At 43.2% G+C, this 25,802-nt stretch overlaps 1 protein-coding gene across 1 annotated transcript in view; it reads left to right on the top strand.

Moving 5' to 3' along the window:
* The window catches only part of LOC126456318 (uncharacterized), a 1,428,646-nt gene that overhangs the window by 883,393 nt on the left and 519,451 nt on the right, over nt 1–25,802 (top strand). Inside the window, exons 14-15 of the mRNA XM_050092069.1 lie at nt 822–1,097; nt 10,478–10,946. Of these exons, the coding sequence (XP_049948026.1) occupies nt 822–1,097; nt 10,478–10,946 (745 nt within the window). The remainder of the gene's footprint in view (nt 1–821; nt 1,098–10,477; nt 10,947–25,802) is intronic.

Genomic DNA, 25,802 nt, shown 5'->3' with positions numbered 1-25,802 from the left:
ATACCGTGCGAAATTCTGTCCACTTAGCGCGTTAGGTCGTCAAAATCCCGAGCTGGTTGGGGGGCCCCGTCGATAACGCTCCAAGCGTTCCCTATTGGGGTGAGTTCCAGCGACCTTGCTGGCCAAAGTAGGGTTTGGCAAACACGAAGAGAAGTATTAGAAATTCTTGCAGTGTGCATTAGGGCATCACCTTGCTGAAATTTGAGGCCAGGATGACTTGCCATGAAGGGCAACAAAACGGAGCGTAGAATATCGCCGAGCTACCGCTGTGCTTTGAGGGTGCCGCGGATGACAACTAAAGGGGTCCTAATATGAAAAGAAATGGCATCTCAGACCATTATACCTGGTTGTCGGGCCACACGGCGGGCGGTAGTCAGGTTGGCATCCCACTGCTCTCTGTGGCATCTCGTGATATGTCTTCGCTTATCACCTGGGCTCAGCGCGTAGCGGGACTCACAATTCTATTCCATTCAATGAGATTCCAGGCCGAAGAAGGAAACGCATGACAGTTCCGTTATATAGGTTGAAAGAAATAAGCCGGAACCTCTTAAGAGCAATTGTTGTAGACATCTGTACGAGCTCACACAGAACTAAACAGTGTGACTTTACGCTAAAGACGGACTCGCTCGAGACACTGCGCAGCACATCTGCGCAAACCTTCACCGTTTTAATTTCACGACTGATCGGATGCTGAAAAAAGTTCGCCCTCACAGCTATAATTCCGGGATCTCTCACAACACGTCACGTAACTCTAACAGCTAACATACACGAGAAATGTGACAGAAAGGTGCACACGTAAAATGTAGGACGCGATGTCGCAGGTGACGGTATCGGCGGACCTGGAATTTCCGCCACTGCCGCCGTCCCCCGTGGAGGAGGCGGAGGACGAGTACTCGGAGATCCTGCCAGGGCTGCCGGGCGCGCGCAAGGCCGATCCGCCCAAGGAAGAGGCCGCCTCCCGCCAGCAGCAGCCGCCCCCGCCGCCCCCGCACCAGCACCAGCACCCCCACCCGCCCGACGCCGCCAGCAGCCTCCGCACCCGCTCCATGGACGCTGGTTTCGGTCGCGCCGCCAGGGGCCACGGCAGCCGCCGGGAGGTGAGTCCTGCTTCATGTACCACCACCCACCTGTCGCAGAGCATGGACGTACATTGTGGTTTTGGCAGTTGCATCGTTAGATTTGAAGCTCGTTGCATCCCGAGGTTGTACTGTTGCTCACAGCCTACGGGTATAGGCTACCGTGGCGCTGGTATTCCCAAAGGTTCCATTGCCGATCATCCAACATGGATGTAGCCATCGTTGTGCTGGCACTTGTTTAGTTAGGTATGGAGCAATGTGCTCTCCGAAATTGCACTGTTGATCACAGCATACGGATATAAATCGTGACACAGGCACCTGTGTCCCCCACTCTGAATCTCACGACACAGTTGCCTGCGCCACGATTTACATCAATTTTATTACTTTATAACTTAGTTAATATGTTAAATACTTGACATTAAGAACGTAAATGAGAAAAAGTTTGGGAAAGGTTTGAAGTTATATTGAAAATTAGTTGGAAATCGTAAAGTGTTCTCGTTATGAAACACTGAATGAATATAGTCCTGGTAGCCTGTGCCCCGTTTTAAGTAAAAACAAGTTTCATGCATCTCAATGTTTATGATGTGACGTAATTTTGGGAGTATATTCAGTGATACACGTAGACACTGTCTGCAAGTGTGTTGCGAATAGACTTACTGGTAAAGAAGTAACAAATTAAAACGTGGTGTTTGACGCTGAAGTTTTTCTGTGCAACATTGTGAGCAAAGCTCGTTTCCCACGCAGTTGAATGTCTATGACGCTGCAACTCCTGAACTATGTGTCGTACAGTGATGTAATTTTGCAAGTACATTCAGTGATATATATGGACACTGGAATGAGATTTTCACTCTGCAGCGGAGTGTGCGCTGATATGAAACTTCCTGGCAGATTAAAACTGTGTCCCAAACCGAGACTCGAATTCGGGAGTGTGCCGGACCGAGACTCGAACTCCCGAGTTCGAGTCTCGGTTTGGGACACAGTTTTAATCTGTCAGGAAGTTTCATATCAGCGCACACTCCGCTGCAGAGTGAAAATCTCATTCGGGAAACATACTCCAGGCTGTGGCTAAGCCATGTCTCCGCAATATCCTTTCTTCCAGGAGTGCTAGTTCTGCATGGTCTGCATGAGAGCTTCTGTGAAGTTTGGAAGGTAGGAGACGAGGTACTGACGGAATTAAAGCTGTGAGGACGGGTCGTGAGTCGTGCTTGGGTAGCTCAGATGGTAGAGCACTTGCCCGCGAAAGGCAAAGGTCCCGAGTTCGAGACTCGGTCAGGCACACAGTTTTAATCTGCCAGGAAAGTTTATATGGACACTATCTGCATGCAAAGTTTGTTGCGAAAAGACTCGGTAGTAAAGAAGTGATAAATCAGCGTCATGTCTGATGTTGAAGTTTTACTGTGTGAACAGCAAAAATGTAGTAACCGATAATTTTTTTCCCTTTCATCATTTTATGAGGGAAGTCAGAGAGGAAAATCTTCGTAAAGTTTTGAAATTATGTGTGAAATTTATTGGAAGCCGTTAACTGCTCTCTTTCTCAAATATTTAATGAATAAAGTCCAGATATTTGGCACTGCCTGTTACACTGCCTCAAGACAAACACACAGTTTATAAGTGTAATATTTACATATTATGTTGAACCTTTAACATAGGATACATCTCTTAATGATTAGATTATAACAACATTTTAAGTTTTTAAATTTGACCAATAATTAGGGAAATAACTGCTGCCCCTGGAAGGTGTGGCCTGCAACTGGAACCACGTTCTGGGTTCCAGGACAGTCGTTTAATAACAGCCAATGAAATCATTTCAGTTCCACACAGTAATTCTATGAAGCTATGTGAAATAGAATGTACAAATGTAATCAGTAGTAGAGGAGTTGAAAATTTAAATATATTGGAAAGGATCTTGAAGAGTACTATTCATGTTAAGGAAACAGCGTACAAGGAGTTTGTGTGACCTATTATATAACCCCACTTCAAGAGCCTAGTTGCAGTTTGCATTTGTGTATAAGCAACAGTCATTTGCCCTTTCAGTTGTGAAGACAATGACTCAGCAATAAAGTCAAAGTAGACAAATTTCTTCACAACTATTTGTGAAAATACTGCTCTGTTCTTTGGGGTAGTGAATATTAAATGCTGACAATTCCATGAAAATGCATGCATTATATATGAGATATCATAAAAAAATCGTATCACTGTTCTGTGTTCCTTTGTCAGATTTCATAAATTTCCGTTTTATGTTTGATTCTTCCTTCTGGTCATTGTGGAGCCCTGAAGGCTTTCATAGAAACAACGTTACTAAATCCCACTCATCACTTACGGCTAGTCTCAAAACTCCCCAAACCTCTCAGGCAAAATCTAGAGGTTTTGTTGTATAGTTTTTTCTTTCTTTCTTATACTCCTGTGTTAAGTACATGATTTTATGACTGTTTTCACCTGTTTCTACAGTTGTATCCTGATGATGTGTATTGTTTGTATCCTCCTTCATTTCTGAGTTTCTGTCTTATTATAGGTACACATCTATTTATTACTACATAGCATTTATTGATGTAAGCTATATTTCACATGCATATTACCTTATTTGAATGTCATACTACTCACTTGACAACCTCACCATGATATTTTCCTCTCAGATCTAAAGCTTACTTTCTAAATCACACCAGACATGGAAGTATAGTTACAGTCTGCTTGCTGTTGAGTTTCATATCTTCTCCAAATATGTATTGACATACAGATTATACCCTTTCAGTGTTTTACATCATCTGCACTTTCTTTTTCAGGCTACTATCCTCATTACTGACATAGATCTTTCTTCCACAAATCATTTCACATGTCAGTTGTATTAAATAAGAGGCAACACATGTTCGACATGACTAACAAAGGTGCCACATAGAGCACTATATATTTATTCCACTTTTCTTTTATATTATTTCACATTCTTGGTGGTGGCTGAAGAACGTGTTATTTATTTTTTATGGAACCATTTCGGAAATAGTCATGTTGCATTCTGTCCATTTCTTGACAGAAAATGCCAAAAGTATTTACATAATGTATTGCCAGATTTTCTTTGGATCACTTTTATTCTGTCCGTACAAGAAAGTAACTCCATAAATTATGATACCTAAAGATAAAAGAATCTGAATATTGTGCTACAGCTATTGACTGAATTTTCAGGCATACTGAAGTAATACTGTTAGACTGTTTCCAAATTTCTACTATTTATGGAAACCAAATCATTGTCCTCTCTTCAATCAGTATTAACCACTTATGTTTTTTAGTTGTTAATTCCATGTGATATCTGTATATGCCTTCATTACTTACTCTTAGAAGGACAATAATGTCTGGGAAACTTTTCAGTGGTATTCATGCATCTTGCACCTCTATATCTCTTTTGAATGTTTCCTAAAATTTACAGTAATTTTATTTCATTTTCAGTGGTCAATTCAGTTGCTCACATTCATTTACTATTTCTTGCAAAAAATATGTGGTCTACTTTCATAGAAGCTAAAACAGGTAATAGTTTCTGTAAAATAATGTTGACAAACACTTGTGTGAACACGAGTTCTGCTTAATTAGATGTGTATGATAGCATTTGGAAGGTGAATGTTATTTAACTTACAGCACAGTGACAGGATCAGTAGTGCATAATAATAAATACTGTGATGTTCAAAGTTACAACGTATTGACTCAAGTTTTGATGAACTACAAGATGATTAAAAGATAGATAGATATCTAAAATATCTAATTTAATACTGATAAACCTTAACTCAAACCTTTCAACTAATATGAAACTTCCTGGTAGATTAAAACTGTGTACCCGACCGAGACTCGAACTCGGGACCTTTGCCTTTCGCGGGAAAGTGCTCTACCATCTGAGCTACCGAAGCATGACTCATGCCCGGTCCTCACAGCTTTACTTCTGCCAGTATCTTTCAACTAATATCTTGTAAGACAATCATTCCTAATGTATCTTTCCCTTCATTGCTTGTTGTTAAAATGAAAACCTCTCTGAAACTTATTTATTTATTTTTTAGAGCTGAAGAGTGTGTTCAGTGAACTTTCAAACAGGGGCAATTTACATTTTGAATTTTGGGGCCAATCAGTTACTCATAAAGGGAAAAAGCACCTCAACATCTCAGCAATTGCACATGGCTAATCTAAACATATATACATGTGACTGGATGTATGATTTAATCAGAGATGCTATTTGTGTTGGTGGTTAAAGTTGCTACAAATTTAATAACTGAACTTGTATGTAATGTTGTTATAAATGCTGAGTTCAAAAAAATGTTATTTCAAATAATGATTAAAAGTATGTAAGTGCAGAAATAAATGAATGAGTGCAAACTTTTCTTTAGTTACACTTCAGTGTATTGCATACTAATACTGTTGTGAGAGAAATATTCCTGTGGGGATCATTAAAACACACAGATTAGACTGCATTACATCAGGTCAGGTACTATTTTCATTCCACAGACTTATAATGAGCAAATATATAAGGATGTGGAACATGGCAATATAATTCAACAAAAAAACATAACAAATGTTTTTCGTTTGAGTTTGTATTTATTTAAATATAGATAAAAATGTATTACTCTTGTTATCTATGTGATTGACCCAGGTATCCATCAAATCACAGCCTGTAAAATTAAAATTCTATGTCTGCTGAAGTAAGCAGCTGTCAAATACTGACTTTATTCTCTTTGGGTATTCACCAGCAAATGCCATGATCTTTGTTTTATCAGCCAATATTTTAAAACTGTATGCTTGGCTTTGGATACATAGTTGATTGCTCTCTGAATATCAGTATCTGTTCCTCACATTGTGATTTGATTGTAAACAAAGCATTGAAAATGGGCGAATTTTGTCTAAATATATAGCCTTGGTGTGCTTTAACTTTCAGAGATGCCCTGAGTGATCAATATATAAATTCAGTAAAGTACAAGACAATTGAATCTTTGTTGTTTAGTCCCATTGGTAGACATGACCTTCATGCTTTTACTTTTTAATATTTCTGGTATTATTTTTGTTGCATTGTATAGCCAATGCATTTTAGAAAACAGATAATACCCATCCATTCAATCCAGTGCCCTATATCCAGCTAACACTGATTCAAGATTGGTATTGTACTTCTCCAGAGAAGTCAGACAAGGTGATATCCTTTTTTGTGTGTTATTAACTGCAGAAAGTTGGTATACACTCAATCAAAAACCAGAAGGATCAAGAAGGTTTCTTTTGTAAATTCGTGGTCCTTCCCAATCATCTGTAGAATGATTAGAACATCACAAATCAATGGCAGGCCCTTCCTAAAAATGCATTTGTTTCTCTGTCATGGTTATTCAGTTGTTGAGTCACAATTTTTCATAAGTACATTATGAATAGAAAATATTTTAGTTACAGTACAACATTACCTTATTTGAACAATCAACATATGTCAGGAAACACAAATCACATAGTTCAAGGAAAATACAACATCAATATAGCTAGGCTGGATGCAAATGACTCATGTTACAGCACTGTATTATCTCTTGTTGGAGTCTCCCAGTGGGAAAAGATGCATGATAGACCGTGGAAGATTGTAATGCCATGTGTCCCTAAATTCACATTACACAAGCTAACTTATTGGACCATAACCAAATTTTCAAAAATTGTTTAGTCATGTTATTTATTACATTGTAGTAAATGATGACATCACAGTTAAGTTAAACTTTTTCCTTTTGTCGTTATCAAAATCATCTAATAAGTTAATGTTTCAAACATTACAAGTTGAACTGATTACTCTTTTATGAAACAAATGCTTCAAGTGTATAGGAGACACCATGACAGTTTGATCACTTTGCTCAGTATAGCACTATGAGTGCTTGAACAGCTGAAACAAATCACGAATATGAAATGTCGTAAACAGAAATAAATCGTTTTTGAGACAAGTCATAAAGAGGAGGTATCAACACCCAACATGTGGTACCGTATACCTCACATGCCTCGTTTCCTCTAAATTTCCTTGTATTGTTTGTACTACTGTAAACTAGCATCCTTGTATTGTTTGTACTACTGTAAACTAACATCAGCAACGACCAAATAAAAAATCGCACAAAAAAATAACTTTGATGCAGCACACCACACTCACAAATCCATTTCAATATTAAATACACAGTTAACGGCTTCAGCTGCAGCTTTGATAATGTCACTCTATTTTTGTGTCTATCATCCCTTAGAGTATGGTTGGATGATGTGGCCCGTTCATTGCTCCATAGTTATGTTTATATCTGTCATCAGTACTCTGTCTGCATAGAGTAATGCTAGTTCTGGTTTGGCTTGTTAATATCCTCTGTTAGCACAAAGCTCTCCTGGAAAGTGCAGATCTGGTATGATAACCATTATGGTGGAAACCCTAACTTAATTTCCATTTCTCCTTGGACACTTTCTCCAAGAGAAAGTTTTTAACAAAAGTTTATAACAAATAAAGTTTATAACAGAAGTTTATAACAAATAAAGTTTATAACAAATAGACAAATCTCATAAGAGTCTGTCTGAACACAATAACAAGAACTATAGTTTTTTCAAGACATCACATGGCAGTATTGCACCTACTGATGCCACCTCTCTGCTCTGACCCTTGACTTCATCAATTAAGTAGCATAACACAGTCATCAAATGCTGATATAAAACTTTTCATGGATGACTGTCGGTGCCTGTTAAATATTTTATAAAAAGGTTATTTAGGTCATCAGCTGGGCAACTGTATGTTTATTCTCTACCAGTTTCAGTTATTACAACCATCTACACATGATAAAAACAATACACATCAGTGGATCAAAAATACATTTTCATCAAATATGACCAAATGAAATTTATAACAAATAGACAAATCTCATAAGAGTCTGTCTGAACACAATAACAAGAACTATAGTTTTTTCAAGACATCACAATTGTTGGCTTTGCCAGCTCACAATGAAACTATGACCTGGGCCTAAACCTTGGTCTGTTATATAGTTCAGACTGTCACCACAACATACATACCACAATATAAGCAAAATAAATATCGTCAGTGTTTTACTAATGTCTATTTGTGTCAAGGCTGAAGGGTGTTAGCAGCAAGTTCAATTGACACATTGATGCCACAACAGGTTGCTTCCCACTCAGGCCTGTGGGACCGCAGGCAGGAACTTGTAGTATTATCCAGTATGATGCAGATTGTTGTTGCTCTGCAGAGTATGAGAACATGATGCATATTCCATTTTCTAGTGTCCCCCAATTGTGACCTCATGCCTGGCAGAGTAGTGTCTGGTATTGGATGAGGCACTGCAGTAGAAACTCACATTAAGTTAAAGAGGTGTGGATCTATATATTTTGTGGCCCTGCTGCTGCACGTTACTGGTACAATACATCAGTTGTTGCAGCAGCAAACTCACACCCCTGGTTCTTTAAAGAATCAGACTCCAATGCATATCTCATGAACCATGTGTCATACAATGATACCATTTTTGCAGGTGCAGTTAGTAGTGTAAGTGGGTATGGTCAAAATGTGTCGTGAATAGAGTTAGTGGCAAAGGAGTAATAAATTAAAAGTAATGGTTTTTCTCCTTTTATCATTTTGTGGGAGTGACAGGTAGAAGCAGCTTTCTAAAGGTTTTGAAATAAAATGTAAAATTTCTCGAAAGGCGCTAAGTGCTCTCATTTTGAAATCTGGGTGAATACATTCTGGGCATTTTGCATGCTGTGAGTTGTGCTCGCTCAAGACATACACAAAACTTCTAACTATATTACCAATCTTATTGTGTTAAACTTTAAATGTGAGCGTATGCCTCTTAAAGAGTAGATTAAGACAGTGTTTTAAATTTTTAAATTCGGTCAGTAGCTGTGCAAAATATCGAAAGTCATATTCTTGTAGCCCCTGGAAGCCATTAAATAGGCAAGTTGCAACTGTGCCCCAGGTTAGTCTGTTACTAATATATAAGGGACAGTCGAATGAAAACGAGACAGATGGAAGAAAGTAAGTTGCCTCTTTATTATTTCAAAATTAATCGCCACTACTCTTCACACATTTATCCCACCGTGACACAAGATGGTCAGTGCCTTCATGATAAAATGTTTGCGATTGCCTATAGATCCACGACTGTACCCGAAGCAAATCGACAGTCACGAGTGTCTTTTTTCAGGGCACTAAAAATACGGAAGTCGCATGGGGAGAGATGGGAATAGTGTGGAAAATGTGTAATCGCTCCCCATCGAAACATCTGCGGTGTAGTCGAAACAGCATTGGCAGCATGTGAGTGAGAATTATGACTGGTGCCGTTCGTCAAAATTCTTGAGCGTATGGACGTCATGGTGTGGTTCAGTCTCTGCAAAGTGTCCACATTCGTCTGTGCTTTAACTATGGCGCTGTATTCGAGAGAGTCAGTGACCACTGGGCTCTTGCAGGCTGTGTGTGTTGTTTCGACTACAATGCAGAAGTTTCGCTGGGAAACCGTTACATGTCCTGTATGTTCTGCCTGCGGCAGCAGAGACAAAACGCGAGCGACATTCCTCAATCTGTTTTTATTGGGAAAAAGGAATAAACAATAACATAGCTGATGTCGACAAAGTAGTCGAAACAAAACAAAATTTAAGCAAAAAGCAAAATGTGGATCCCAGTACGGATCTCATGACAGAAGAAAAACAATGTCTACCTCACAGGTTTCTCGCTCGAGAAAGTCCACCAATGAAAAGAGGGAAACAAAACTACTAGAGAGTGGTCGGCGCAGCATTACCACAAAGCTGTCCAGGGAGGTCAAACCACCGTTACATGACTCTTGAGTCAAAGTCCGAAGCTAATACCCCGATGATCCCGGAGTACCAGCACACAAGGCAGGCATTTGTTGCGTCCAGGATGGCAGATCCCCACAACTCCGGGCGGCGTGTCATTCTCGCCAGCCATGCTCATCCACCCCTAGATGAGCCAAGCCTTGATTTCTCGCCAGCCATGATCATCCACCCCCCTACCCCCACCCCCAGATGACGCCAAGCCGTCTCAGCGATCACAGGCCCTGTAGACTACGCGCTGCATCAACGATTTGCTTCCGCCACCTTCCTCTGGCCGGGGTTGCACTGGGTTATAAGGTCGACTGGCGAATGGATCTCCTGGGACTATTTTCGATTACGTGAGTGGCGTAGAAAGAGAGTCTGCTTGTTGATCGCGACCTGTGGCACTGCTCAAAGAGTTAAGTAAATTTTTTTTTCGAACTGTCTTGTTTTCATTTAACTGCCCTTCATAGATAGTTCCGACATTTTGTGTGTTCGCAGTTAATAATAAATGACGCCACTCAGTGTGTTAGCCATCCTGTGGGATATAACCTTGTCAACAGTTTTACGTCCGCTGTGGGGCGGAGTACTGTAGCCTGGTTTTGTGTCCCCGGCGGCAGGTGCCGTGCGAGCGCCGCACGCTGCCCCCGGAGCTGCCGCCGCACCGGCGGCCGCGCGCCTACGCGCCGCGCTCCCCCGCGGCGCCCTCGCCGGCGCCGGCGCCGGGCGGCCTGCAGACGTCGTGCTCGCTGCCCGAGACGCCCATCTTCGCGCGCGGCTCGGGCTTCGACGTGCCGCGCACGCCCCTGCGCCGCGGCGCGCCGCTGCTGCCCGAGCTGCCGGCCGGCGGGCCGGGCCGCGGCTGGTACCCCCGGCACCGCGCGCGCCCCGCCTCCTCGGAGCACCTGGACCGCCTGGGGCCCGCCGGCTCGGCCGCCGGCGCCCACCACCACCACCACGCGCACCACCACCCGCCGTGGGACGCGGCGCGCAAGCCCACCACGCTGCCGCCCAACCTCTCCCCCAAGTTCTTCCACCGCTCGCCGCGGGAGGCGCTGCGCCGCGTCACCAGCCTCCTCATCCGCAAGGGTGAGTACCTCCCGCTCTCGCCTACTCTGCTCTGTCTCTTTCTGTTGTGACGTCGCTACTTCCTCGCCGCAGACGGCGTGACTGAAAAGATAAGTAACTAGCAGGCGGCCTAAATCGGCCGACTGGCTGGTAACTCAGTTCGGCTCGTGGCGCAACTCTGAAACGAGGAACTGTAGTTGTATGCGACCATAGACGATACCGAGTATTATTTGTTGCACTCGGGGATCTTTCGGTTACACTCGGTGTGTCGAGTATATGTACAAGCTCAGAGGAAGATGTCATGTTCTCACAAATGAAGAAACGAAGCACAGTAATAGCCAGTCAAAGTTTTGAGCATATTAAACATCAAGTGACACATCACAATCCACTGATAAGACTTCCAGTGATAACACTACTCGGATTTCCCATCGTTTGTATGAACATAATATATTTCTCTAGGATCCCACTATTAGCGATCCTATTACTTCCCTTTTTTTTTTAACTACGGTGTCAAGTTGCTAGTTTTATGCCGCTGATGAAAGTTTGCAGTGAAAATTTAGCTACATTATGTTTATTGATTTTTTGTTGATATTTACTTTGTAAGATGCCAAGAACTACTTACATGAAGTCATTATAGATCACCGAAGTCTCGTTGAGCGAACACTAAGGCTGAACAAAAATGACTGACAAGGCTCAGTGCATCTTGTAGAGGGTGTAGTATGGATGTATTGGAATAATTAATCTTGGGTGATGGTTTTAAAGTAATTCAAGCGACATGAAAACTTTGTGGAAATGCGTCGATTTACTGGAGGCTAGTTCATTCCACGGAAGTATTCAGAGTTGACCACGGCCGGGTGGTGGCGCGCTGCTGGGGTGCGGTGAAGGAAAGTGACAATAAGCAGCTTAGGACGGCTCAAACTGTGAGAAAGCGGTAATGGGGCGTGGCCTCCAGGTGCCTTAAGATGAGTGACAGTGCTGGTGTACTGGGAAGCAGATGGAGAACTTGTACGCCTGTTGATAAATGTCTGTCATCCTATTTTCAGTGAAACATGCAAGAAAGCCGCGCAAAGCTACGGTGGAGTGGTCAACAGAAGTCGAAATATGCCTGTTCGTGACTATAGCAACTTCACGCTGAATTCACGGTCTACAGAGTCTAAACTAAATCAGGTGAAGAGTGGCAGAATGAAATACACCGGCCTCTGATTGGAACTTAGGACCAAGAAATTTGAAGTACTCTCCTGGGACTCAGAATTTCGGAAAAATTGGTGTTTTATGCAGATGCTAACCTTGATGGGTGGCCTTAGAGGACATAAATAGCAGAAGTTGAGAGGAAGGGAAATTTTATGGGAATTTGGTCACTTCCCAGAGCAGGCATTGGTCGGCATTGGGAAGCGACACATAATTAACTCGACTTGCGCTGCAATTGGCGTAAGTGATTTTCCTGGAGCGGAAACTGAGGCGAAGAGCAGACTGGCTGAAGTCTCCGTACAGCTTGCCTAGAGTGGGGACGTGGCGTTCTTTATTCAGCTTGCCTGAGAGAGAGTGGGCATCTCTGCAGTTTAGGACTCAGCAAACGGAACGATTGAGCTAGGAGATAGAAAGTTTTGGTTCAGCTATGTACTGAGCTAGGAGTGAATAGACGAGCGCAGCCTTGCAGCACCACAAGGCCGGCCGACGTCCGCACAACGACGACGCCCTGCCACGCTGAGTTTGGTGATATTGCGCCCGCTCTGTCTTGAGTTAGGCCACTGATTAATTTGTTGGATCACATCGGCAAAGTTTCCACGAGGGTTTCATGGGCCGTGTATTGTAGAATTCTTCTCGCACTTCGCATTACGCTTGGGTCAGTCGATAGGAATTAATTTTGATTTATCGCGCTGTGCTCCACGTAAACGCAATTTATCACCACTGCCTGTTAGGAGAGTCATGTAATGTGATGATTGAAGGTCGTGAGTTAAAATAAATTTGTGCTAATCGACTGCATCTGTTTTCAATCAAGTAGTTGAAATCCCAAGTCACTTTCTTAATTAATTTTATGTTCACATTTGCATCTGGTGTTCAATACCTGAATATAACATCAATGTGCAACCCTTTTTAATTAAAAGGGATCAATTCTGAATCAATTAATGTCAACACTGCCACCGCAGTTCAATCGGGAGTCACAGGGCCTTATTACTTTCTTTGCGTTATCCGATATTGCGGCAGTTTTGCACTCTCTGTTGATCCGCTAGTCCATTAGCTGGGGTGAACACACGTCAAAACCAGATAAGTGACGAGTGAGGTGTTACAACTTTTATGTCTGCCTGGAATGGTAAACATAAGTTGGAATTGGTAGCAGGACGTGTCCGGGCTGTGACGCAAGATCTGATGGCCGAGAAAAAATTAGTCTCAAAGTAAGGCGCCAGCGATCAGGAAGGTTACTTATCTTTATTCTCCACACTGAGGCAGGCACCGTCTATTGCTCTCACAGCAAGTAGCTACGTAATTAGGTTCACAATACAATTCCCAAATCCACAGTGCAATCCAAATCGTAACAAAGTTCTAAGCCCAGGTTGTCATACAAGATCTATACAATAACACTTCGATATTAACACAGCTAGTGAGCAAGAGCGAGTGACCCCGGCGTCACGTCTGTGCTCCCGTTATATCTTGTGGCCATAGAGGGAGCTGCAGGCAAGAACTATGGAATGGCGCGACGTCTTCAGCCGGAGATAATGCCATGAATCTCCGGTGGCCGCGACGTGAAGCTAAGGCCGACCACCGCGCATGTGCGGCCGGGCTGAGCGAACGGCAGGGCGCGCGTGATTCCGTTATGTTGAGATTCATTGGGAGAGTGCTTAGAAAATGTAGTCCATCAACAAAGGAGGTGGCTTACAAAACACTCGTTCGACCTATACTTGAGTATTGCTCATCAGTGTGGGATCCGTACCAGATCGGTCTGACGGAGGAGATAGAGAAGATCCAAAGAAGAGCGGCGCGTTTCGTCACAGGGTTATTTGGTAACCGTGATAGCGTTACGAAGATGTTTAATAAACTCAAGTGGCAGACTCTGCAAGAGAGGCGCTCTGCATCGCGGTGTAGCTTGCTCGCCAGGTTTCCAGAGGGTGTGTTTCTGGATGAGGTATCGAATATATTGCTTCCCCCTACCTATACCTCCCGAGGAGATCACGAATGTAAAATTAGAGAGATTAGAGCGCGCACGGAGGCTTTCAGACAGTCGTTCTTCCCGCGAACCATACGCGACTGGAACAGGAAAGGGAGGTAATGACAGTGGCACGTAAAGTGCCCTCCGCCACACACCGTTGGGTGGCTTGCGGAGTATAAATGTAGATGTAGATGTAGACATAGCATTTACAGGTATACTATGCACACTGCTTTTGGTCTCTCACAATAATAATACAGGAAGAATGCTGACTTGGTGCTTCGCGAGAGTGTAGACCTATTTGTTATTAAACAGTGTGTTGCAGATATTGTTAAACATCCCAGCATCTCGTATTTACGTATGTGTTTGTGGAATACTGAGTTCTGTTCGCGCTTTGGAGTGCTTACAGAAAATGCCGAATACTTTCTGCTAATTTTGTTAATTAAGATATGAGTTCGCTTAGAGAGCTAATATTTTCCGACATTTTTGTAGAATGTGATATCGAGTCATTAATGTATAGTCCGACTAATACAGCAATCACTGTAATGACAAAGTGTCTTACCTCGCAAATTGTGGTAATATTCGCCGCCATTTTTAAGTAGTGTGTCTCTTATGCTGTTGATGGTCCTCTCACAATGGTGAACAGACGTCAGATGACAAAACCCACACATTCGCTGTATTAACAGAAGGCAGAGAACGAGCTTTATTCTTATTCGTCCAGAGAGGAAGGAGGGAGCGGGCAGGTCACAATATCAGTATAAGCAACTTATTGGCATCATCAGATGTGATAAGCAATAGTGTCATCGTAGTATACAAACTCAAATTACATGCGTTCTGAACATCATGAAATGGTATAAAATATGTCAATCAAATACCCAATCAACGCAAAAAGTTTCGAGACTGGATTAATAAAGAAAAATAATAAAAAAAACATTAAGGTGGAGGTTTAATCCTTCAGCAGAGATTTGCTCTCCTTCTCTCTCTCTCTCCCTCCCTCTATTCCTCCCTCTTTACAATGTTGCATTGGCCCGAATGTCAATTATGTCGTCTAATTTGTATATCGTGACGACACTGTAGATCATTACATCTCAAAATAGCAACAAAATGCTGCAAACGGTAATGTGAATATTGTAGGAATTAGGCGATCTTGGTCCAATAAATTATTATACTAACATTTGTGAGGTTGCTTGCTTCTATTTGACAATGTATCAGGTCTTAGTGAACCTTCGTCAGATGGCGCAAACCACAAGATGACTATAGCGCCATATCCTTGTGCATATTTTGAAACATAAATAAAAGCCGCGCGGAATGGCAGCGTGGTTTGAGGCATCATGTCGCGGAATGCGCGGCCCATCCCACCGGAGGTTCGAGTCCTCCCTCGGGCATGGGTGTGTGTGTTGTTCTTAGCATAAGTTAGTTTAAGTAATGTGTAAGTCTATGGACCGATGACCTAAGCAGTTTGGTCCCTTAGGAATTCGCACACATTTGAACATAAATAAAACAGTTTGTGGGGTTTCGCCGCCTTTCGGGAGAACGAGTTGTTACATGCCTGCCAGTGCTTCGGTTGGTTGCTTGACGTGACTGTAGCACGTATTTGGCAACAGTTAATGATCTGCTGGGACCTTCCGCCATCAGTCGACATCATGCCCTGAAGATGATGACAATGTGCACTACCGTAATATTTCGGACTTTCAAAAAAATGTTCAAAATGTGTGTGAAATCTTATGGGACTTAACTGCTAAGGTCATCAGTCCCTAAGCTTACAATCTACTTAACCTAAATTATCCTAAGGATAAACACAGACACCCATGCCTGAGGGAGGACTCGAACCTCCGCCGGTACCAGCCGCACAGTCCATGACTGCAGCGCCCTAGACCGCTCGGCTAATCTCGCGCGGCTCGGAGTTTCAGAGACATCTTGCTGTGGTGGATAGCCCTACCAACATTTAGTCCGTCGACGAAGCCTTAAATGCATGGACGATATTCTACAATTTTTAGAATGTTTATGCTTGATTTTTACTGTCAGTGCCTGTGTAAGGAGAGGTCAAATGAGATTCTAGAGACATCATTGGTTGCCGTAGGTACCTATTTTACATCTTTTAACCACATCTGCCTGTAACTTACAAACTCTGTGTAACTGTACGTCGCATCTGTAGTTCGTCGGTAGCGAGGGTTTTGTTCATTTAAGCGCGCTTAGAGGCGTCTGCGGCACAAAGTAATTGGTTACATCCCATTGTATTCGGATAGCTCATCGGAGCATGGAACAGAGTGTGGTGATAAAAACTTTGCTATGGTAGTAATGAGTGCTTAAATGTCGGTACGATGCTGAACGGGCCATTAGACACACTTCAGTGTTTACTTTGAAACAGTTGGTACGGAAAGTGATTCATGTTTGTGAATACTTGCCACGGCGCTTTGACTGTGCCATCTGCACCGAACTGTGGAGTGAACCACAAGGATTAATCGTGTAAGTATAGCGATGTTCGAAGTTGAACTGAGTGATTATCGCGACGCACAAAGTATCCTTACACTCGCTAGAAATCAGTCACTAGGCCTGTGTGATGTCGCTGTGAGTGAGATTATAATTTGTGTACGATATTACGGGGTGCAATCACATTAATGTGACCACCTGTCACAGGCATGAATAACCACCTTCTGCAGCGCGGACCGCCGCGAGATGTGCGGGAAGAGACGTACCTACATGGATGTGGAGCCCTGCCGACTCCAGTGCAAAGCTGCTCCATGTTTCTCGGTTAAGAATCCGTGGCGCGAACAGCGCGGTCGAGATAATCCCGAAGATTCTCCACTGGGTTTAAATGCGGGGAGTTTTGTGGCCAGAGAAGGTCAGCAAAACTCATTCTGGTGTTTTTTCGAACCACTCACGTACACCTCGAGCTGTGTTACACATTGCATTGTCCTGCAGGTAATGCCAACAAGCCGACGTAAAAAAAAATGCACATAGGCGTGGACACGGTCTCCAAAGATAGATGCATACTTGTCTTGCACCACTGTGCCTTCCAGAATGACGACGTCACCCAGGGAATACCCCGGGCTGGACCCTTCCGACGATTGTCGTGTTGCTTTTCAGACGTTTCACAACGTACACGCCAACGGCCATCTGTCCGATGGAGCATAAAGCGTGATTGCTCTGGAAAGACCACTTGTATCCGCTCAGTGGACGTCCAGTTGGGGCTACTAGCGCGCAAATTTCAGACTTCCTCGTCGATCAACAGCGGTCAGCGTCGGTGCATGAACCAGGAACCTGCTGCGGAGGCCCATACGCAGCAACGTTCACTGAATGGTCTTTGAAGACACACTGCTTGTAGCCCCTTGTCTCAACTGGGCGGTCAGTAGATCAGTAGTAGCACTTCTACTCGCCCGAACAGACACCCACAGCCATCGTTCACCTCTGTCGTCGATTACCCGAGACGCACCACAGTTGCCTTGGCGCCGGGCTTAGATTGCGCCATTTTGCCATCCTCGGTATATACACTACCGGCCATTAAAATTGCTACACCAAGAAGAAATGCACATGATAAACGGTTATTCATTGGACAAATATATTATACTACAACTGACATGTGATTAAATTTTCACGCAATTTGGGTGCATAGATCCTGAGAAATCAGTACCCAGAACAACCACCTCTGGCCGTAATAACGGCCTTGATACGCCTGGGCATTGAGTCAAACAGAGCTTGGATGGCGTGTACAGGTACAGCTGCCCATGCAGCTTCAACGCGATACCACTGTTCATCAAGAGTAGTGACCGGCGTATTGTGACGAGCCAGTTGCTCGGCCACCATTGACCAGACGTTTTCAGTTGGTGAGAGATCTGGAGAATATGCTGTCCAGGGCAGCAGTCGAACATTTTCTGTATCCAGAAAGGCCCGTACAGGACCTGCAACATGCGGTCGTGCATTATCCTGCTGAAATGTACGGTTTCGCAGGGATCGAATGAAGGGTAGGGCAACGGGTCGTAACACATCTGAAATGTAACGTCTACTGCTCAAAGTGCCGTCAATGCGAACCAAGACGTGTAACTGATGGCACCCCATACCATCACGCCGGGTGATACGCCAGTATGGCGATGACGAATACACGATTCCAATGTGCGATCATCGTGATGCTGTAAACAGAACGTGGATCATCCGAAAAAATGACGTTTTGCCATTTGTGCACCCAGGTTCGTCGTTGAGTACACCATCGCAGGCGCTCCTGTCTGTGAGGCAGCGTCAAGGGTAACCGCAGCCATGGTCTCCGAGCTGATAGTCCATGCTGCTGCAAACGTCGTCGAACTGTTCGTGCAGATGGTTGTTGTCTTGCAAACGTCCCCATCTACTGACTCAGGGATCGAGACGTGACTGCACGATCCGTTACAGCCATGCGGATAAGATGCCTGTCATCTCGACTGCTAGTGGTACGAGTCCATTGGAGCCAGTACGGCGTTCCGTATTACCTTCCTGAACACACCGATTCTATATTCTGCTAACAGTCTTTGAATCTCGACCAACGCGAGCAGCAATGTCGCGATACGATAAACCGCAATCGCGATAGGCTACAATCCGAACTTTATCAAAGTCGGAAACGTGATGGTACGCTTTTCTCCTCCTTACACGAGGCATCACAACAACGTTTCACCAGGCAACGCCGGTCAACTGCAGTTTGTGTATGAGAAATCGGTTGGAAACGTTCCTCATGTCAGCACGTTGTAGGTGTCGCCACCGGCGCCAACCTTGTTTGAATGCTCTGAAAAGCTAATCATTTACATATCACAGCATCTTCTTCCTGTAGGTTAAATTTCGCGTCTGTAGCACGTCATCTTCGTGGTGTAGCAATTTTAATGGCCAGTAGTGTATTAATCACGGCTGGACGCGAACAGTTTACATAAAACATAGACTTTTTAAAAATGCTTCCACCCTTGACCCGAAAGCCAATGATCATGTTCTTTTTGACGTGAATAAATCTCTCCATTTCCGAATTACGACAACGACTGCCCTGTTTTCCGCGTTCCGTGACACACGACACACTTTATCCCCTTCCCCCCTCCCCATCGCCCCCAGTCGTGCATCCACACTCCGTCTGTGAGTGGTTATTGCACACTGGCGTCGGCTACAGGCGGCAGTCACATTAATGTCGCTGGATCGTGTAGTATGTGACAGTACAGGCAGTGCCGCGGAATGAGAAGCAGCTCGCGATAAAAGTAAGATAGGACTCTCAGGTCACAGATGTTAAGCATTCCCACAGCCTAGCTGCGCAGTGCAAAGTGAAATATTCTTTATCCTTCATATGTACTTGTAAGGTGGATGTAATTTCACACCTTACAAGCACTCATCCACATACTTTGCCTTGAACTACGACCACAATTAGACATCATTTGATAGGTTGTACATCGTATAAGTAAATATATAAAGGAGACTGACATTGTCAAGTACGCCTTGTAAATATTTGTTAACGTTCATTGCATGAAAGGTGACGGAGTGTCTTTATTATCATACTAGTAGAGGTTGGAACGACAGTGGAAATGAAAAGGCAGGCGGAACTCAAGCCCTAGGTGGAAGGCGCACACAGGTGTCTTGGTCCTGCTTAAACACAGGAAGTAGCAAGACGGAAGTTGTGACACCTGAGCGCTGGGGCACAATAGAGTCGCGACCGGCCGGTTTGTAGCCAGACAGGAAGGATTATACTTCGGAAACAACGAAAATCTTGGACGCAGCTGTGAGGAACGAGGAAGCGTCACCTCGGAAACCACGCAGGCTGGGTTATTTCCAAGGATTTTTACTCAGAAGCGTACTATTGTACGAGTGTAGGTTTTTCCTCGCAAACTTTCCGCGCTGGACGACAAAAGACTAAAATATCGTTGGTCGGCGTTCGGAAGAATCTGTAGAAAGGGAGAACAGTCCGTGGTTTCGGGAATATGATTCGTTTCTGGAATTACGAGGGTGGAGAGCCATCCTTGCTGGGAGACCAGCAGTGGAGAGACGACGTCTTCAGTTGTGAGCGCCCGTGTGTGACGGTCGCTCGATATCAGCTTTTGTTGGTACAGACGGACTTGCTGTCTTTGCTCTCATTAGAGTTCATAGTTAGAACAGTTAGGAACTGTTCTGTTGCGAACCTTTACGATTCTGGACTTCACCTCCGGGTTGGAAGTCGTCGTTGAGTACGCAGCGTTCAGTAATTGAGAGCACTTCCTCTGCCTATACTTACGTTGAGACCTTATCTGACCTCCGTCTTTGTGGCTTGGAGTTCGCGTTTCTCGTCTTAGAACATAGAGAGGAGAAGACAGTATTAGAGTATATTAGTCAGAGGACCGCCTTCTGCCGTCCTCGTGTTTGAAAGAGTTTATTTGTGGCTGGAGTTCTTCCATCGTCGCAGACGAGTACGAGAACCATCACTTCGACGCACCGGACATAGTACATGCTGTGATATCGCAAATTTCTTCGGCTTTTTAGGGCTATAAAAGCTGAACAGCCGTGATCACGTTAGTGTGTTTCCACTGAGGTTCCACACCACCGTAGATCATCTTTGAAAGTAGTGTCTTCTAGTGTTTGGTACGTAGATGATGTCAGTCATTTCGCGTTATTGATATTAGATCGCGCAGTCATAAAAGGGGCAGAACTGGACAATTGATTAGTAATTCTACTTAGGAAATGTAAACTTTGTAATATAAATGTTTTTATTTTAATCTACAATAAATATATAAGCAGGAACAACGTTTATCATTTAGTAGTATTAGTTCCCTTAATCATTCATTTATGTTTAGAGTGTATTTCACAGAATTAAGAGATCCTAAGATCTGCTTCAAGGAGTAGTCAGACAGGGCCAAATCATCATTTTAGCGTTTATTATTTTCCGTTGCGCACATTCATTTTACACCGGCGTGGAATAGCATCTTGGACACTGTCTGATTCAGAGTGTCCCTGCACCCCCGTGTAATGCATAACTGACCACTAGATATCACGAGAGGCGAACCCGCCAGTATAAAAGAAGATGGGGAGAGTATTGTGTTGTGAGTAGAGGAGCAGAAACAGCAGGATGGATCGGTTGGGAGAGATCAGTGACTTCGAACGTGGACTTCGTAGTCATTGTATGCCACCTGAGTAAAAAATCCGTCAGCAATGCTTCTACCCTTCTAACACCGCCAAAGTCGGCAGTTGGCAATGAGACTGGGAAATGGAAACGCGAAGGAACAACGACAGCTAAACCAAGAGATGGAAAAGAGCCACGGGCTATGCGAGAGGCGTTCAATGAATTCGAAAGTAAAGTTCTATGTACTGGCTTGTCAGAAAATTCTAAGAAATTTTGGTCTTACGTCAAAGCGGTAGGTGGATCAAAACAAAATGTCCAGACACTCTGTGTCCAAAATGGTACTGAAACAGAGGATGACAGACTAAAGGCCGAAATACTAAATGTCTTTTCCAAAGCTGTTTCACAGAGGAAGACTTCACTGTAGTTCCTTCTCTAGATTGTCGCACAGATGACAAAATGATAGATATCGAAATAGACGACAGAGGGATAGATAAACAATTGAAATCGCTCAAAAGAGGAAAGGCCGCTGGACCTGATGGGATACCAGTTCGATTTTACACAGAGTACGCGAAAGAACTTGGCCCCCTTCTTGCAGCGCTGTACCGTAGGTCTCTAGAAGAGCGTAGCGTTCCAAAGGATTGGAAAAGGGCACAGGTCATCCCCGTTTTCAAGAAAGGACGTCGAACAGATGTGCAGAACTATAGACCTATATCTCTAACGTCGATCAGTTATAGAATTTTGGAACACGTATTATGTTCGAGTATAATGACTTTTCTGGGGTCTAGAAATCTACTCTGTAGGAATCAGCATGGGTTTCGAAAAAGACGGTCGTGTGAAACCCAGCTCGCGCTATTCGTCCACGAGACTCAGAGGGCCATAGACACGGGTTCACAGGTAGATGCCGTGTTTCTTGACTTCCTCAAGGCGTTCGATACAGTTCCCCACAATCTTTTAATGAACAAAGTAAGAGCATATGGACTATCAAACCAATTGTGTGATTGAATTGAAGAGTTTCTAGATAACAGAACACGGCATGTCATTCTCAATGGAGAGAAGTCTTCCGAAGTAAGAGTGACTTCAGGTGTGCCGCAGGCGAGTGTCGTAGGACCGTTGCTATTCACAATATACGTAAATGACCTTGTGGATGACATCGGAAGTTCACTGAGGCTTTTTTGCGGATGATGCTGTGGTATATCGAGAGGTTGTAACATTAGAAAATTGTTCTGAAATGCAGGAGGATCTGCGGCGAATTCACCCAGGTGCAGGGAATGGCAATTGAACCTCATTGTAGACAAGTGTAATGTGCTGCGAATACATAGAAAGAAAGATCCCTTATCATTTAGCTACAATATAGCAGGTCAGCAACTGGAAGCAGTTAATTCCATAAATTATCTGGGAGTACGCATTAGGAGTAATTTAAAATGGAATGATCATATAAAGTTGATCGTTGGTAAAGCAGATGCCAGACTGAGATTCATTGGAAGAATCCTAAGGCAATGCAATCCGAAAACAAAGGAAGTAGGCTACAGTACGCTTGTTCGCCCACTGCTTGAATACTGCTCAGCAGTGTGGGATCCGTACCAGATAGGGTTGACAGAAGAGATAGAGAAGATCCAACGGAGAGCAGCGCGCTTCGTTACAGGATCATTTGGTAATCGCGAAAGCGTTACGGAGATGATAGATAAACTCCAGTGGAATACTCTGTAAGAGAGACGATCAGTAGCTCGGTACTGGCTTTTGTTGAAGTTTCGAAAACATTCCTTCACCGAGGAGTCAAGCAGTATATTGCTCCCTCCTACGTATATCTCGCGAAGAGACCATTAGGATAAAATCAGAGAGATTAGAGCCCACGCAGAAGCATACCGACAATCCTTCTTTCCGCGAACAATACGAGACTGGAATAGAGGGGAGAACCGATAGAGGTACTCAAGGTACCCTCCGCCACACACCGTCAGGTGGCTTGCGGAGTATGGATGTAGGTGTAGATGTAGAAGACCAGGTACAGCTCATGTACTGACAGGGACCGTTCGAGCATTGCGGAGGGTGGTTGTAAAAAAATCGCAGGACATCGGCTGAAGGAATCGCTCGTGAGTTCCAAGATTTTCCAGCTCCGCTGGAGCTGTTCAAAGCGGAGAGATTACATAAAAAATCAACTACAGGGAAGGCATATGAGAGATTGAGATTCGCTGTAAGAATTAAATGTAATTCACTCGCGTTGGAGGTATCCTTCAAAACCCTTGTTCTACTAATACTTAACTACTGTTTGTCAGTCTGGAACTCTGGTGAGGCAGGATTCATAGCAGAGAGGGAAAGGTTTCACCGAAGGACGATGTATTTAGTCACGGGTTGTTTCAGTAAGCTTAAGTGCGTCACGTCCTCCTCCAGTGGCATAACGCTACGCACGTTATCGTTTCCTGCCACAAAAATCTCACGCAGTCAACATGATAGTAAAACCAGAGAAACTTGACCTCGTACGAAGTCTTGCCGTTCGTCGGTTTTCTCGCGCACTTTAAGAACTCGTGTGTGAAAAAATCGTTGGAGACGGAGCACCAGCTCGTTTGAACGAGAAGCGACTGGATCACAGTGATTTAGTTAAGCCACAGATGACGGAGACTAATTTGAATTCTGCTGCTCGCAAATCGCCCATTGTCGCTACACTACACAGTAGATAATTTTATTAACAGCGCTTCTGGTTGTACTGCAATTAGAAGTGTGTTACTGACTAGATTTTTAACGTTGACCCCCAAAATGCGCCAAGAAGACGAGTTTCTCTGCATTGTGTCATATTTTCTCATAAAAGATACTTGAATAAACTTAAGTGCCTCTCGAAAGTATACTGAACTATTTTAAAAGAACTGATGGAGAGAGACAACACTACGTTGCAGTATCTTGGGGTATAAAACGTGCAAAAATGAAATAAAATTATAAAAGTACTTGTGTAGTCATTTAAGTACATAAACATTCGTTTCATACATTCAAACGTCGCCTTCTTGCTGCAGTATAATACTTATTTACGTTCTAGAGGCGTTTTGCTTTTTTACTTTAAAGGAATTATCATTGGAGTTTTTACATAATGTTTCGTTTTTACATATGATATCTATAGATCCGAAACAGTTCACATAGTAATTTATGCACGATTAAAGCGTTTTTTACAGGTCTTCGAGTAGCTTTATTCGCGTATAAGTTAGGTGTGAAATGCTTCGCATCTATAAGAATTCCATAAGAAATAAACAAAACTGTATTATTCCATATAAAAAAATAGTGGCGTTTTCAATGTAAAAGGCTAAACAAATCCAAAAAGTAAATAAATAATAATGAAATGGCCGCCCCACTCGTTTATTCGGCATCCATCTGTTGCAGCAAGAAAAAGGTGAATGAATTTATACAGCGAAAGTAAACCGAAGTATTCGCCACTTTGCGAAGTCTGGCTTGTCGAAATACTTCGTTCGATGTATCTTCGACAGTCACGTAAATATTTTACTGAAACAGTACAGATGACTGTCGTTTTCAGTAATTAACAGCCACGGCAAAGCAATACTGTCAACACGTCGATAACTAATACTATCTACCTATCGTCCGTGAGTATGAAACTGTATCAGATCGGCAGATAGAATGTAATTAACTTGCCACCGTTAAGCATGCCAGCTGAATGAAATAACTAACATTGCTTCCTGAAATTGTGAAGGTAGGATTTTCATATTCTGAAACTCCAAAATGAGGACACCCTTACTGTTGAACACGGTTTTAGGACGGTTCTAGTCTGGATCTCGATAAGAGGGTAGAAAAAGGTAAACATTTCTGACGTCGTATCATATATAGTGGTGTTAGAAACTTTTTATGTAGAAAAGTATGATTGTTGTACATCTCATCCGTAGCGTAGCCCAGGCAAACGGTAGTAGGTTGGGATATTTCTTGATTTAAATAAGAATGTACGATGGCCGTTCAACAGTGACTGTCATGTTCCTATCGAGATCCAATCTAATCCTTTGTGGATTCCCGGATGAAACATTATTAATTCCATTTTTCGTTGTGAAATCACTCTATCATATATGAAACAAAATAAAAATGTCAAGCAAATCACACATACCTACGTTACTTAGAGCCCATATCCTACGTCTGTTTTTCGCTGGACTGAATCTTGTTTGAAAGCTGATTTTGTTGGTGCAGCTAAAATTTGGTACATTTTATCATTTTAAACCGTTTTACAGATTCAGCTAGCTGCCAGTCTGTTTCTCTCCTTCGTCCAATGTGCCTGTATTAAGAAGAAAAGCCTCTCAACACAGGCGTTATATGCGTTGGCACTGCAAAGAAGAACTTTACAATTAAAATTAATCCACTAAATTGTTCATTACTATTACACAACTCAGTGTACTTGCACTTTCTGCTGGTTTCGTCCAGATTTCCCATTATACAAGTCTATGATTTTCTTTTAATTTGAAAACTGACCAAAACATTTATCATCAGTTTCAGTATCTTTGCGCAACAACAGTTTTATAGTTTGTTCCATGTCAGTCTATGATGATGTAATTCAATAACCGAAGTAAAAAGCACATGAAGTGTTGACAATACGAGTCGAAAACGAAATTCCTGAAATTAAAATATGCGGACATTAGCAGAAATCGTAAGAACTTATTTAGACACCACCGTAAACGTTGGTAATGTGGGCATGACAGGAACGCGGAGGTATGGTAACTGAAGTGAAGCGTAT

This window comes from Schistocerca serialis, chromosome 2 (assembly GCF_023864345.2).
Source record: "Schistocerca serialis cubense isolate TAMUIC-IGC-003099 chromosome 2, iqSchSeri2.2, whole genome shotgun sequence".
Classification (NCBI taxonomy): domain Eukaryota; kingdom Metazoa; phylum Arthropoda; class Insecta; order Orthoptera; family Acrididae; genus Schistocerca; species Schistocerca serialis.
Note: the sequence above shows the minus strand (reverse complement) of the source record. Positions and strands in the feature narration are given on the sequence as shown.